This window comes from Montipora foliosa, chromosome 6 (assembly GCF_036669935.1).
Source record: "Montipora foliosa isolate CH-2021 chromosome 6, ASM3666993v2, whole genome shotgun sequence".
Classification (NCBI taxonomy): domain Eukaryota; kingdom Metazoa; phylum Cnidaria; class Anthozoa; order Scleractinia; family Acroporidae; genus Montipora; species Montipora foliosa.
The window spans coordinates 64,648,705-64,663,704 of NC_090874.1; the positions used below are offsets into that span (position 1 = coordinate 64,648,705).

The following is a 15,000-nucleotide window of genomic DNA, read 5'->3' on the forward strand; positions in this document are numbered from 1 at the left end:
TAATCGGTATAGTTTGCCGTGTGGCAAATGATATTAAGGATGGTCAAACTATTTTGAATTCTGTGAACAAGCTGTACTTTAGACCACTTTCAAAACTACTATAATACTTAAACGGTCAGTTTTCACTGCTATCTATTTATCTTACTATTTTTCTCTTATTCTCTCTAGTTACCAGTCTTCTTAATTTTATATATATCATATTTGAATTTGTTCAACCGTCATTTCTGAAGATGTATGTTATAGCATAAAATGCGCTTTATCATTATGTTTGTAGCCGCTGTTTGTTTTATGTTTTTGATTAAGTTGAAATTGCCAAAGAGCAAGAATATTTATAATGCGTAAAGTCAGGTGCGAAGAAACAATAGGAGATATCGTTAAAATCTTCAACAGTCAGCAAAAAATCACTAATCTCGGCATATTAAACTGGGAGTAAAATTATTATGAGTAACTGTGCATTCTATCTACCATATATGGAATTAATTAGGCCTTCCTGTATTGACCGCCTAGGCGCCCAGGGGAACACTCACACTCGTGTTCGATACATTTTTGCGCGCTGGTTAAAATGATCGTAGACATGAAGAATGGACTGAAGACTCTAACAGAAACAAAAAAACCAATAGCCTCCCTAGACTAGAAATGCGAACATCAAGGCTCATGACCGACTTCATTCCACAAGACATTTAGATGGACTGTATCACCGACTCAGTACGGGCTGTCAGGCATTAATTCAAGCACAGTCTTATCAGCGTGTACGAGGTTTTGCTCGTGACGCCATCACCGCCATGTTGGTGGACGAAAACAAAAGATCTTTCATTAGCTTCTTTCGTTCGTCCGCCACAAGTCATACATTTCTCTATTGTCACTGTATTGTTACTTTTTGCGATTTTAAAAGAAAACAAAATATAGTCACATTCGAACTATTGAAGGAAAAAATTTTGATAACTTGATAACATGTATTTTTTTAGGCAAAAATAGGATCCTTTCGCGAGTTGTCTTTTCTGATCGTTACATACTAAATTTTAGTACTTACAGAACACGTTCTGAAAAATTCACGATTTGAAGTGCTATTTTACTTGATACTCGATAAAATGGTAAAGCCATACATTGCACTGATCACTTATTGAATTAGGATTCGAAAACGAAAACATAGTGATAAATTGAACTAAAGACAGTCAAACGTCATAGCCATAAATCACTACAAGGCAATTACCAAAACAGTCCCTGTAAAGTTGCCCGGAGCCAATACTTTAATCAGAAAAAGAGTTGCCATGGCTGCCACGCACAATTTTGTCATAATATAATTTCAGTAAAGCTCTAATGCTTAATGGAAATTTCCGAACCTAGGGAGAGATTTTGGTGTAAGGAGTGGTCACACGAAAAAACCGTGCATTCAAAAAAAGCTTCTCTTCAGTGTCATATTCTAGAAGTTCGATTTCTCAATTGGTGTGCTTGCTAAAAACGACCACACGTGTTGAATGAATCAAGTGCCCAAAGGGGTGCGTGGGGTGCAAGGATGGCGCAGTGGTGAGAGCACCCGCCTCCCACCTGGTTCGATTCCCAGACTCGGCGTCATATGTCATATGTTGGTTGAGTTTGTTGGTTCTCTACTCTGCACCGAGAGGTTTCCTCCGGGCCCTCCGGTTTCCCCTCTCCACAAAAACCAACATTTGACTTGATTTGCTTTCATTCAGTTTATTTCAGTTTACAGTGTCCCCAATTAGTGCTCCAGCGCTAGAACGACTAGACACTTAAATGAAGTTCCGGTTTGTGCGAGGATGCAATAAGAAAAGGTAAGGAAAGGAAAGGAACTTTATTTGAGTGTCTAGTAGATTTAGCGCTGGAGCACTAATTGGGGACACTGTAAAGTGAAATTAACAATTAACACAACAAGTCAAATGTTGGTTTTTTTGAGGAGAGGGGAAACCGGCGTACCCGGAGAAAACCTCTCGGTGCAGAGTAGAGAACCAACAAACTCAACCCACATATGTCGTCGAGTCGAGGAATCGAACCTGGGCCACATTGGTGGAAGGCGAGTGCTCTCACCACTGCGCCATCCCTGCTACAAATCTAAACTAAAGTCGTGTCAGTGTAATAAATTAGATAAAAGACACTTTTCTTCACATATTATGTAGCATGGGCAAAGTTTTTATGAGCAACAGCACGCGATTCGTATATTTCATCAATTACTCAGAAAACACTGCTCTCGGCATATTACACTGAGGTAAGGTTTATCTTGAGAGCAGCAAGCGTCTACTTACAAGCATTGATCTTTTCCCGAGTTCTCTTCACTTTGATTTACGGAATGGCAGACACTAGAATGCAGTGAATACTTTACCAACAGACAATCTGAGATAATACTGAATGTGAATATCGCTAGGAGAATCATGATTGACTTGTTTCCCCGAGACATTGAGAGGCAATGTATCAATGACTTATTTCGGGCTTCCGATCACAATCATTCAATTATTTTTTAATTATTGATTCAAATTAAAATCTTCTGCATAGTCTTATCAGCTTGTTTTAAAAGAATCAAACGTCTAAGAGACTTTTCTTCCGAATCAAAAACGATTCTTCCTCTTGGTATCTACAGCAGAATATAAACAATTTATTTTCATTTTGTATTTAGAAGTTGTTTCCAAATCAGTTTGCATTACACAAACTTCGTTTGTAATGAGCTCGTAAACATCTGATTAAAACAATTCCAATTACTTTTCCTAGTATTAGAATATAAGATACATTCTATGAACCAGTTCACGGTATGGGCGTTGTTGGTTCTTAACTGGCCCAGCAAAGACTTTCTACGATTTAAAAAGAAAACAAAATACACATTCGAAATCCTGAAGGGTAAAAATTTGATCATTCGATAATAACGTGTATTTGTTTGGGCAAACTAGGATCTATTGGCGAGTTGTTCTGTCATATTGTTTCATACAAACTCGGCGTAGCCATAACTCAGTTCAGGGCAATTACCAAACACTCCCCGTGAAAGTTGCTGGGAGCCAATTCTTTACTCAGAAAAAGAGTTTCCATGACTACAACGCACAATTTCATCATAGAGAAGCTCAAATAATTTATGGAAATCACCTAACGTAGGAAGAGAAAATTTCGCCAGAAGAGGACACACGAAAAAGAGAAAGTAGGATGCACGGTGCATCTAAAAGCTTTCTTTACCAGCGCTATATTCTAGTAATTCTTTTTGTAATGAATGATTCACGTGTGCAAACCAGTGCGAAGATGAAATAGGGATATGAATATCAATCTGCAATAAAGGAAGTCTAAACTAAAGTCGTGCAGCGTAATAAATTACACGAAAGGCACTTTTCTTTACATATTATTCACGATGCAAAGTTTCTATGAGTAACACAGTACGCGATTCGTATATTTCCCTTTCCATATATCAGTGGCATACTTTGCCTTGGCCAGTTCCTGAGTTCTTTTCATAGAAATTGCCATTGCCATGGCAGAAGAAACGAAAAATTAAAGAAACATCCTGAAAATACAACTGCGAACACCAACAAACAAAGTTTGTTCATTGGCCAATGAGATTCTCCAAGAGATGTCCTCAACGCAATAAATCAGCGAGCTCATAATGTCAACAGCAACCAATGGAAACATTGCCCTTTCTGGATTTGCTCATAACATTTCTGGCTGAGAGCTATTGTAGGTGACCAGATTGCAGAGGAGTTGGAGACAGTTAAGATCAGTTCTAGACCTTTTTAAATTCAATCAACGTTTTAGCAGTTCCAGTTTAAACCTCTTAAGGGCAGAAAAATATAAGGTAAGGAATGACTTATTTCATCTTAGTCATCTAGACAGCACGCGATTCGTATATTTCACCTTCCATTTATGGTATAAATCATGAGTTCTTTTGGTAGAAACTTGTCGCGGTAGCGGACACATTGCTCTTTCTGGATGTTTTGCTCATAGCATTGCTCGCTGAGTGCTTGTTAGGCAGATTTCTGATGAGTTTGAAACAGTTAAGATCAGTTTTAGACCGCTTATTTCAATCAATTTTATAGCAATTTTCAAACACTTAGTTTAGAAAGACATAAGGTAAGGAATGACGGACTCATTTTATCTCAGTGTAGGAAAGTGTCGTAGATGTTTTTTAGTGAGTCCAAGAACTTGAGAAAATGACGTGTTTACTTTTCGCTTGATTCAGGCACACAAAAGACAAGCCGCCATCGAGAAAAGGACGAAAACAAATCAGCTACTTCGTGCACACAGGCCGCGGCAGGTATTGCGTAAGCCATTCACGACACGGATTTTCATCTACCTTTATGTTATACATAATTACGTTTATGGTATAGATTTATCGCAATCAATTTTCAAATTTCTAGCATTATGAAAGTACATAGTCTTCAAAAAAAAAATTATTTGAACAGAACAGTATGTCATAATTCGTACTGAAATAAATTTCATTTTGAATAATTGAAATTTTTTCTGCAATTGCTTAAATTTCACTTCGCCTGCGTACTAGATTATTGCTTTACTTGAGGATACACTTTAAAACCTTCAATTTAATTTCAGCTTAATAATTTCAAAGTTTATTTCTTTCATTTGCACCAGGCATGATGATACTGTTGTCCATTTGTCTCGTTGCTATTAATATGAAGCCTTGCATGTCAGACTTATACATGCATTTCCCGCCAGGATCCAACAACCGCTTGAATGGCGCCCATGCAGATGTTACAAACAATAACAGACTCTTTGATTCACAGGTACGCCGCCCTTATCCGATTTTTGATTTTCTTGCACAAGCTTTATATAGATATACATAATTATGTTTTATTATATAAACACCAATGAAATACCATGTGAGCTTTCGCTCGAAAACATAATGTCTCCATACGTGAAAAGATCACTGTTGCTATGACTACATATAAATCGCACCTTTCGATATTAAAGTGAAATGATTCGGTATTTCATTGGTGTTTATATAATAACGAGGATATTACATGGCCGCTTGGAGATACGAAATTTTTCTTCTCGTGTTCAAAAATATTTCACTCGTTCACTTCGCTCACTCGTGAAATATTTTTCGACAGTGGAAAAGAAATTTCGTATCTCCGCACGGCCATGTAATATCTTCTATGTGACAGCAACACAACTCTGAACAAAGGCAGTCAGGTCTCCCTCTCAAAAGCAAATATCAATAATGATAATAAAACTGGTAAATGTTCCTTATCCACACACAGTATAGGTTGCACCTGAAACCTAGGGGTTTAGGGCAAAAGGAAATATGAAAAAAAACAAAAAACACTTTCAAACTTGACAAAAGCAAGGTAGATTATTTCCATTGATAGCTATACTTCCAAACATTAGCTGCTACAGTAGTTCTGCGAAATAAAGATACAATTTTTAGTTATCTTGTGGTATAAGACTGCCCAGAAGGTACAGTTATGTGAGGTAGTCGGATGTTCTATTTACCTCAATAATCGGGCAACACCAGATTCAAGTCCGCACCCCTAGCTAAGGTTTCCAAAGTCACCTCTTTTACAGTCAGATCACCCCTTTTCAGGACGTCTACCAACTGAACAATCAAGTTATATGTCTCAATCAAACATTGCTTTAACATTAAAAAAAATTAAATGAAAATGACAACAACACTTTTTCTTGATGTTGAAGAAAAGGACGGGAGCAAACATAACAAATTTCTGCAGTGAAAATTTATCAAAGATTTTGGATTGAAAACATGCATAAAGCTAAATCGAATACAAATAGTGTCTGAATTAATAGCAAGAAACGCTATGAGTTTTGAAAGGAGCATTTCTTTGAAGACAAACCAATCAACAATGCTAAGGACTGTAACATTCAAATCTGCTTTCTCGTGGAGGCGCCGAAAGGTAACTTGGAAAATCTCGGGTGTAACAGCTTGTCTAAGTGCATTCTATTACGGCCTTGAATGCGTGTCTTTCAAAGTTTCAATTTGTGAGGGATAGCAGTCAAAACTTTTGTACTTAGTGGTCAAGAAGCGCTTTACATATATTTTACCTCCATTCAGTCCAACTTAGTTTTTTCCTTAGTAGAACTTTCGAATCACACAATCATCTCTTATTCTTTCTTTTTAGAACAACGACAAGTGCGGATACAATGTGGGTGAAAAATATGATATCCACGAAGACACAATCCTTGAGAGGAGACAAGAACCAATAGTAAGCAAGGCAAAAATAACTGCTATCGGTCCCCTTTAAAATCATATCCTTGAATTTATAATTGAAAATAGAATATTCGTGTTAATGTCACTCTTTACTTTAAATAATCAAACACTCAACGTTTATTCCAAGAATCATTTTTTCAACAAGGCTGAATATTTTAAATCTGCATTTCTTTTTCAGGAGTTTTACATGAGTGGATGCTCCTCTCATGCGAAAACTGAAGTGGACATTATGTGGACAAATCAACATGGAACGGGACCAAAAACTGACGACAGGGTGGAAACACAAGTTATCTTACAATTTATGTGCCAGCCGTTCCCGGGAGGGAAGATGCACACTGGTGATGCGGATACCGACTACGAATTTCACACCATTCGTAACGGTCAAACAAGTGGGTCTCAAACATTTGCTGACCAGACTCAAGAGTCAAGTAGTATTTCAAAACAGCTGGGACTTCATGAGCCACACCATTACTATCAGGCTTATTATCGCAGATATAGAAATAAAGGTAAAATTGCTGTCTTTCTCCCTCTCTCTCTCTCTGTCTCTTGGTTAAGTATTTGTAAGTTCTTTACCTAAGGGGAAACCGGAGATAAGCGCCGACCTGATGGGCTTTTCTACGCTCGTAACTGAGACTTCACCTTACCCAAGGGGAACAGTTTCTACGGCAACCATCTTGAAAATCCAGAAAAGTATAAGGACACCGAACAATTAGAAAATTTGTGTTTCAAAACATCAAATCTGCGTGAAATGAATTGACGTATTTCACCAAGAGTTGATCTGTCCTTTAAACGAGAACGTTTTGGATCCGTCATAGGTTTGTTTACTGCTGACCAACAGCTTGCTGGTGATTTATCAATTTACACAAGGCAGAACGCTGCAGGCACCATAAGGGGCCTGGAAGTCCCCGAAGAACGCGATTACTATCCATACTGGGGACCCACACCATGGAAGGACATTGCTATCCTTGTCAGCAATGAAAAGACTGAGGAACTGATGATGAAATACGTTAATAGCTCTCAGTACGGGCTTAAATGTAAGACATTCTACTAGTGAAACTCTTTCTTACTGATCGTCTCCCTTCTTCCAGAACTTACTTCCTACTCTCCTTTTCAGACATGTGCATTATGCCAAAAGGGCTAAAAGATCAAACTGACTGCCCCCCAGACAACCAAGGTATTACTGCTAAAAAATGTGTTGCCAAATACATCACCAAGGACAAGTGTAAAGCGGCTGGAGGGGATTGGACAAGATTCATCACGAATTACTTGGAGAAGACTGCTGGAGTTTTGAGTACTTGCCACGGTTTCGATGACATGAAGCTGGCAAAAGGCGTGCCCTACGAAGCACACAAGATCTCGCAAGGAAGTGATAATAAGAAACAGTATGTTCTTCTCCACAGACCTCCTGATGTGATGTATGCTCCATCTACTGTCGTGAACCACAACGGAATCAACATGGAAGGCAAATTTTCTTCTTACAGATGGAAGGTCCCTTGCTTTCCGTCTAACACGACACAACGTTGTGTCATACGGATAAGGCAAGGAAGATAAACGAGCAGCCGACTCCGAAAACTCGAACCTTTACGGGAAATTAAAAACGGGATTTGAAAACAAAGGACCGGTAATAGAAAAAAAAATCAGTGTTCACTGTTGTTCTATTTTCTTTAATTTTTTCTATTCATACTGTATAGATTTAAATCAAATTCAATTATAAAGTTTATTGAAAATGGAACAATAAAATACTGTAGAAATCACAACGTGACGTGGCGTGAAACAAAACAAAGTGAAGCAGTAGAAGAGGTAAAGTGCGAAAGTCGAGGGTCTTCGAACTTTGCAGTTTTCAAAGCGAACGACGTTGTGGTTTGAGTTATCGAGAGTAAAAATATATAGAGAATTACTTGAGGGGAGGGGGAAATTACTTCAGACTAGCTACAATAGCAGTAAATGTATAACTGAGATCCAGGGGAAATCGATTTTAGTTCGAGTTAGTGCTAGGTTCGAGTAAGAGAGGGTTCAAGATATCGGGAGTCGACTGTGACTGCTTTTGAAAACAAAAGCTGCATCAGTTTGTATGATCACGAAGAGAACCAAATTCAAAATTTAAGAAATTGCGCAAAAACAGTAACACACCTTGGATAGATATCCAACTTAACTACTCATTAGTCGGAAATTTTTGAAAAAGGAAACAAAAAATTGACTGGGGAACAGTTCTAAGTTAAAATTTAAAAGACAGTGAAGATGATAATGACATCAAAGCAAAGAATGAAGTTTTGAATTATAATTAACCAAATAAACGAGGAAAGGGGATTTAGCAATGGACATTCCACTAGGGTGGCTCTTCTTGTCCAATGCTTAAAGGTCGAATTGTATTTTGAAGTGTTAGTTTTTATGGTGGGAGGAAAACTGGAGGACCCGTAGACAAACCCTCCGAGCAAGGACGAGAACCAACAGCAAACATAACCCACATGCCACGCAAGATTTGGGAATCGAACATGGGCCACAGTAGTAGCAGACAAAGCCTTCTCAGCTCTGTGCCATCCCTGCTACCCAAGTATGCAATAAGAAACAAAATCACAACAAATTGCCGCTGCATGTATATAACTGCTACCCACATTACTTTTCCAACGCTAAAAGTACCACTGGAACTAACTTCCTAAGCCACTATGTATTCATTTCTTTAAGTACTATCAAATGCTTATAGGTGTATATACATATCATTCTTTTTCAGATACAACATCACAACGTCTGACGCACCAAGGGATTTCAATGCCAAGGACAATCACCGGTAAGTGTCAACATAAAGCTCTCTCAATACTTGAATTAATCAGAAATCAAGGAGACGTTCTATTGTTACAAACACACACTAAACCAAGGCTTTTCAGAAACACTTCGATCACCAAACAAAAATCTAGGTAACGTTAAAAGCACAGTTTATAGAAGGCCCCGTAAATCAGTTTTGAACGGGATGTAATACTCTTTTGTGCAATTGCTTCTCTTTATCTTGGCTGCATGAGGAAAGAGGAATTTTCTTTTAGTCTGGATTATGATAGCATCGGAGAATCAGCCCGGCGCGAGTTTAAACGGGAATGAAATATGAGTGATGAAGCGAAAATATGAATGGAACAAAAGGGATTCGGAAAAAAAAATAGGGTGGTAAATAATGAAAGTTGTTTTCCCTGCATATGAAGTGATATGTAGTAAGGAGATAAACCAAGATCACTAACGTCCTCGTCCTGTGCAACTGAAATAGGCAAACTTTAACATCATCGATATGAAATCGAATTGAGGATTGTTACATTCTATTTTTTAAAGAAACTTTTAAGCTCTAAATATGCCGTTTTAGAAAGCCTGAAAATGTAAATCACTCGCGGTAAATTCTGCCATGAAGCAACGTAATTATGAATAATAAAAAAGAAGATGCCATTTGGTGTAATGAATGGCTGATAGGATATCTACTTCCGCACATTTTTCTACTATATCCTACTGCTATTTGATAGTTATATGTCCAATTTTAGCCATCTTTGGAGCAACACTTACGGGAATGTGTAACGGTTATCTCTGTATTTCTAGATTGGCCAATAACCCGACGACAAAAGCCGTCGATAATGAAACCGACCTCCAACTAGCTTTGAATACCGCACAGGTCGGCAGAACCTTTCAAGACAGAAGTCATGTGTTCATTTTTAAGCCTCGAAACCTCTTGCTACCGGAACACCGGCATCGCACCATTCGATACATCGGGGGGATTGGAAAAAGAGGAAACATTGTTCAGACCTATCCTGCCATGGAATACCGTTTTTTCCCTGAGCGCATCACGGTCACAACAGAGGAAATAGTGTGTTTTGTTTGGTCGGGTATGAATGAAAACCTTTAGTTTAAGTTGAATTGAAACCTAGCTTCACTGTTTCCGAGATAAAATGATGGGACAATGTTTCCTATTATTTTGTCTTGATTTCACCAAAAATTAAGACACTTAAACCTGAAAGTAGTTACAAGCAATTTTACCTTCCCAGTTTTCGCCTGTCCTCCTTTCCCTTTGTTTCACACTTTTCTAAATTCTTGTCCAGAATAATTTATAACCTTTTACTAAGGTTTAAATGGGTTTGGCTTGCTCTTATGCTAAAGGCCTTTCAAGACTGTACTCTTACCGAAATCATGTTGCAAATACCTCAAAAGCTAAAACAAATTTGCAACAATGATCATGTGCTATTTACATCGTTTGTTAGGTTCAAATAACAATCCTCATGACTATGCTGGACAAGGAGCAGCAGGTAAGAAAAGTTTGGAAATATTTATCACAATTATTAATAGGAATAGCACCGATGCATGGCTATAACGTGCAGATGCTACTGCAATAACCTTGGATGAGAATAAATGGACCCAGAGATGGAAAAGAGTTCTCTTCATCGGCATTCCTTATTAATCGTTTACTTACATTCCGGATATTTAAGCAGGTGTAGCCGAGAAGGTTTGGCGTTGAAGGACATTAATTTAGCAGCCAAACAAGACCAAGTGAAAAAAGAAGGAATCACTTGCAAAGTTTACTAATAAGAGGGGGACATGGGGATTTGCGGTGTTGCGGTGTTGATGGTTTTTTCAATGCGGTGATGCGGTGAATAAAATCTCAATTTGCGGTGTTGCGGTGATCGCAAACCCAACGGTGTGCGATGTTTGTGTTTCTCAAGCTACGGTGTTCGGTGAAATGAAATCATTTGCGGTGCTGTGGTTTCTTGTTTGATCTTTCTCATACCTAAATTCAGCGCGTAAACTTCGTTAATCCGTGATAATTTATGACAAGCACGTACCATTGTGTTTAATTTGTAATAAAATACAGACCAACATCTTCAATACGCTTAAGCTGCCAATGAGAAGCTGTTTTCGTTGATAAATACGTAACTTGATAAGTAACTTGACCGCTGCCACCAGGAGTTGTGTTTATTTTGTGGAAAATTGTTTAGGTATAAACGTTTTATGTCAAGTGTAAACGTTAAAATCATGTAGCTAAAAATAATTGTTGCGGTGACGGTGTTTCGTCGACTTTTCTTGCGGTGATGCGGTGTTCGTTAATTTTTTTTGCGGTGTTGCGGTGTTTCGGGCCTCCCCATGTCCCCCTCTAATAAGCTCGTGGGTTTTTCGTTAGGTACGGATCGCACAAACGTATGTTGGATTAAGGAAGGGTGCAAAACTCTGGCGCCGAAATCATGTGGCAGTCTTCCTCTTGACGTGGTTGACTACGTTGACGAATTTGACGGCTACTTGTTAAACCTTCATCTCAATTGGGGATGTTTAGCCCGTAACAAAGCGCTGGATGACGAACTTAACAATGCCCCACCCTCCTGCAACCCGCCGTGCTTCCGCATCAAGAAGCCTGGGAAGTACTGTTACATGGGCACACGCAATAACAATTTCTCCAATCGACGTCACATTGGTCAGATCACTGTGACTAGTGTTTGAACATTGCATGCTACAGCTGAGTTCAGGATAACTACTTGTTAACGGCGTTGGTTTTCGAAATGATTGGGCTTTTCATGATAAAATAGAACGAGGAACTAGGGGCATTAGTATTTAGTTGGCAAGAAACGGTTGTTGTTGCTTTTTTTTTCGTTTCAATTTTCATTAAAGGTGTTAGTGTTTGCAATACATGCTGAAACTGTTAAAAATAAAAGGAGAATGTATGGGTTATATGTGTATTTGAGGCTCATTTTCCTGCTGTACAACTTTTAAAGGCGCAAATTCAATTGAATTTCTCAAGCATTTAACAAATTAACAAAAATGGGCAATTAAGGTAATAGTTATTACTTCAAAAAGAGAAGTAACCTGCCTGAGAAAATATTATGAAATTAAGTATCCATTAGTTTTGCATCTGTTTCATCGGGCAGAATGAGTGGACATCATTAATTATTCATTATCACTGAAGCGGCAAATTTGAAAGCGAGCGCGCTTTGAAAACCTTAGAATAAGAGAAGAAAGGGCTCAAATCGGCCGAGTGGGCAAAGCAAAAGTGCTCGTTTGACATCACAAAACTGCTAACCACCACTTCGGCCGACGACTTTTTGAAGAGAAAGGATGTATCTACAATAATAGACAAAAACGAAGAAGTTTCATCAAGTGTAAGGTCTATCTATTTGCATATGAAAATCAACAGAAATGAGCCAATTTTTGTATGGAAGCCGATTTCGAAAGAAATGTTCTTGAACCTAGAATACGCGTGAGTGTAAAGGCGATCGTTACGAGACAACCATAAGTTCAAAAAACTGACAGAGCTTGTAAGACCTGTTAGCTGTTGATATGGAACCATTCAGGGTGAACTGATATCCTAAATTCAATAAAAAAATGCTTCATCCTTCTTCATTTTGTACACTATAACTAATTTTTAAGTATAGTCTTAAAACCAGGATATAATCTTACATTTTTGTACATCTCTGCTCATAACCCAAAACGGAAATCTATAATTAAGTGTACCATAATGTCTTAACCTTCCCTGATTGTAAATGAGCCCTTTCAATATGATTCCATTACCAGAACAACTTCCTGTCCAGCGGTCCCAACAAATAGCGGATCATTGATCGTTTTTTCAAGGACGAGGCAAACTATCAGTTTAGTAGTCTCAAAGCCCATGTCGCTCAAGGAACTAAAAGTTAGGATATAAAGTAGAGAATTTAAGTATAGGTAATAACATGATTTCGAGTGCAACTTGGTTTTAATAAGCACGACAAATTTAATAAGACAACAAAATTGCACGAGCCCTTGAAATATTTTCAAGTGCTTGTTTACACCAAGTTGCACGGGAAATCATGTTGTTATTTGTCACTAATTTACATGAACAAGCATTACAGAAAGTTAAGATAGACGAAATGTTGGCAGCACCACTGGACAACTCAATTGGTTTTGCACGAGCACGTTACAACTTTACACATATGTTACATGTAAAATGCATTCGTTTTCAGCCAATCAGACGCGCGTAATATTTTCTAGTATGTTATTACAAAACTCAATCGGATTTTCATGATCATCCGCAGTGACTTATAGCCCGTTTTACACTACAGAAACTTTTTGGCACGGCTCGGGTGAAATTGGTACGGGTCCCAAAAAAAAAGGTTCGGCTCGGAGAAAATTTGCAGTGTAAACAACCTGTCAGTACCAAATTTCATCCGTGCCGAACCAAAATTCTTACCCGTGCTGGAACCTTCGGCGAGATAGTCCGAGCACGGCTAAAAATGGTACGGGTGCTGAAAAAATAGGCACGGTCCGGATAGAACAGGTAGTGTAAACGCTTTAAAGGGCCAAATTTGAGCCTTAATTCATATAGGCTAGCGGAATTTTTGGGTATATTTCAAGATGGCTGCTCATTCTCCACCAAAATCACGCGGACGTTCTTGATTATAATTGAACTGCACATGTCTACAAGAGAACTTACCCGGGTCCAAAAATTATGGCACGGTATTTTTGATACGGTAAAAATGGTGTAGTGTAAACAAAGTTTGCCGAGCTCTTTTTAGGCACCCGTGCCAATTCGCCTTTGTCACACGGCGGCCATATTGCCCCGGGAGACCAAAAGAGCTTTGTTTTACAACGCCAAGCCTCACAGTAAAAACCATGGGGGGTGAGGCTTGGCGTGGTAAAACAAAGCTTTTTTGGTCTCCCGGGACAATATGGCCGCCGTGTGACAAAGGCGAATTTCACACGAGCCGTGCCGAAAATTGTCTGTAGTGTAAACCGGGCTTATATAAATATAAACTGAGTTTTGAAACAAAGATTGACAAATTCATAAATCAAGATATGTGTGATGGAAAGCCCCTCTACGTTGACGCTGGATTATGAATTATTGCACCAGAGTTTCCAGAAAAATAACTGGAGGTGTTACATGCTGTCTAAAGAAATCTTTAACACTTCATGAACGTTGAAGCTGTTCATTTCCACATCGTATGCTGCTTGTTGTTTCCCCGCGTGGTTAAAAAGGCGATCATATTTAACGCCGATAACTCGTAACAGTAATTAAACTGACAATCCTGAGGTCGACGGGACGGTAGAAAAGGTAAATACTTTGCCACTTTGAAGTTACTGACGCGGTTGAGACAAAACCGAATGTTATAGAGGCTAACTCCATCTGTCCCACACTACATGTATCATCGGAGAGATGCTTTGATACGGGTGAAGCTATATCGAAGGCTTTGGTCGAGGTTCGAGCACACGCGTTTATCGGACAGCGGTTGAAGAATGTAGCAAGTCTTGCAAGTAATAATAATAATAATAATAATAATAATAATGATAATAATGATAATAATAATAATGATGCTGCTGATGATAATAATTTAATACTTCTATGGCGCAAAATGCATTACAATATATGATCTAACGCGCCTTACAAAAAAAACTAAATATAAATATAATAACTATGTAAATCTAAGCTAAATATTCTAAAATTGTATGGTAAAAATATGTATATATGTACATTCTAAAGGAAAAAACAGAAAAATAATAATAACGTCTATAAAAATATATGTCAAATTTAAGAAAAATAGGCCTGTTTAAAAAGACAAGTTTTCAGTTCTCTCTTAAAGATGTTCATATTGTTCTCTGCCCTAACGGAAAGTGGTAAAGTAATCCAAAGCGCTGGTGCAGCCACAGAGAAAGCTCTATCACCCCTTGTTCTTGCAGATCTTATTGCAGGTCGAACTAATATGTTGCTATCATTACATCTTAAATTATATCACTAAGATAAGGTGGCGCTAGGCCATGTAAAGCCTTGATAGTCATTAACATCATTTTAAAAATAATCCTAAATTCAACGGGTAATCAATGGGGATTTATCATCACAGATGTTTTATGCGAATAGCGCG

General features: G+C 38.2%; 1 protein-coding gene across 1 annotated transcript; it reads left to right on the plus strand.

The window, feature by feature from the left end:
• The first annotated feature begins 3,635 nt into the window (after nt 1–3,635).
• Nucleotides 3,636–11,839, plus strand: LOC138006163 (protein DD3-3-like). Its single transcript, XM_068852315.1, has 11 exons — nt 3,636–3,778; nt 4,163–4,237; nt 4,570–4,721; nt 6,072–6,155; nt 6,339–6,666; nt 6,976–7,194; nt 7,275–7,698; nt 8,889–8,945; nt 9,731–10,014; nt 10,387–10,431; nt 11,301–11,839. Exons 3-11 carry the CDS (start codon nt 4,572–4,574, stop codon nt 11,612–11,614), a joined length of 1,905 nt encoding a protein of 634 aa, XP_068708416.1. The 5' UTR covers nt 3,636–3,778; nt 4,163–4,237; nt 4,570–4,571; the 3' UTR covers nt 11,615–11,839.
• Nucleotides 11,840–15,000: the final 3,161 nt, after the last annotated feature.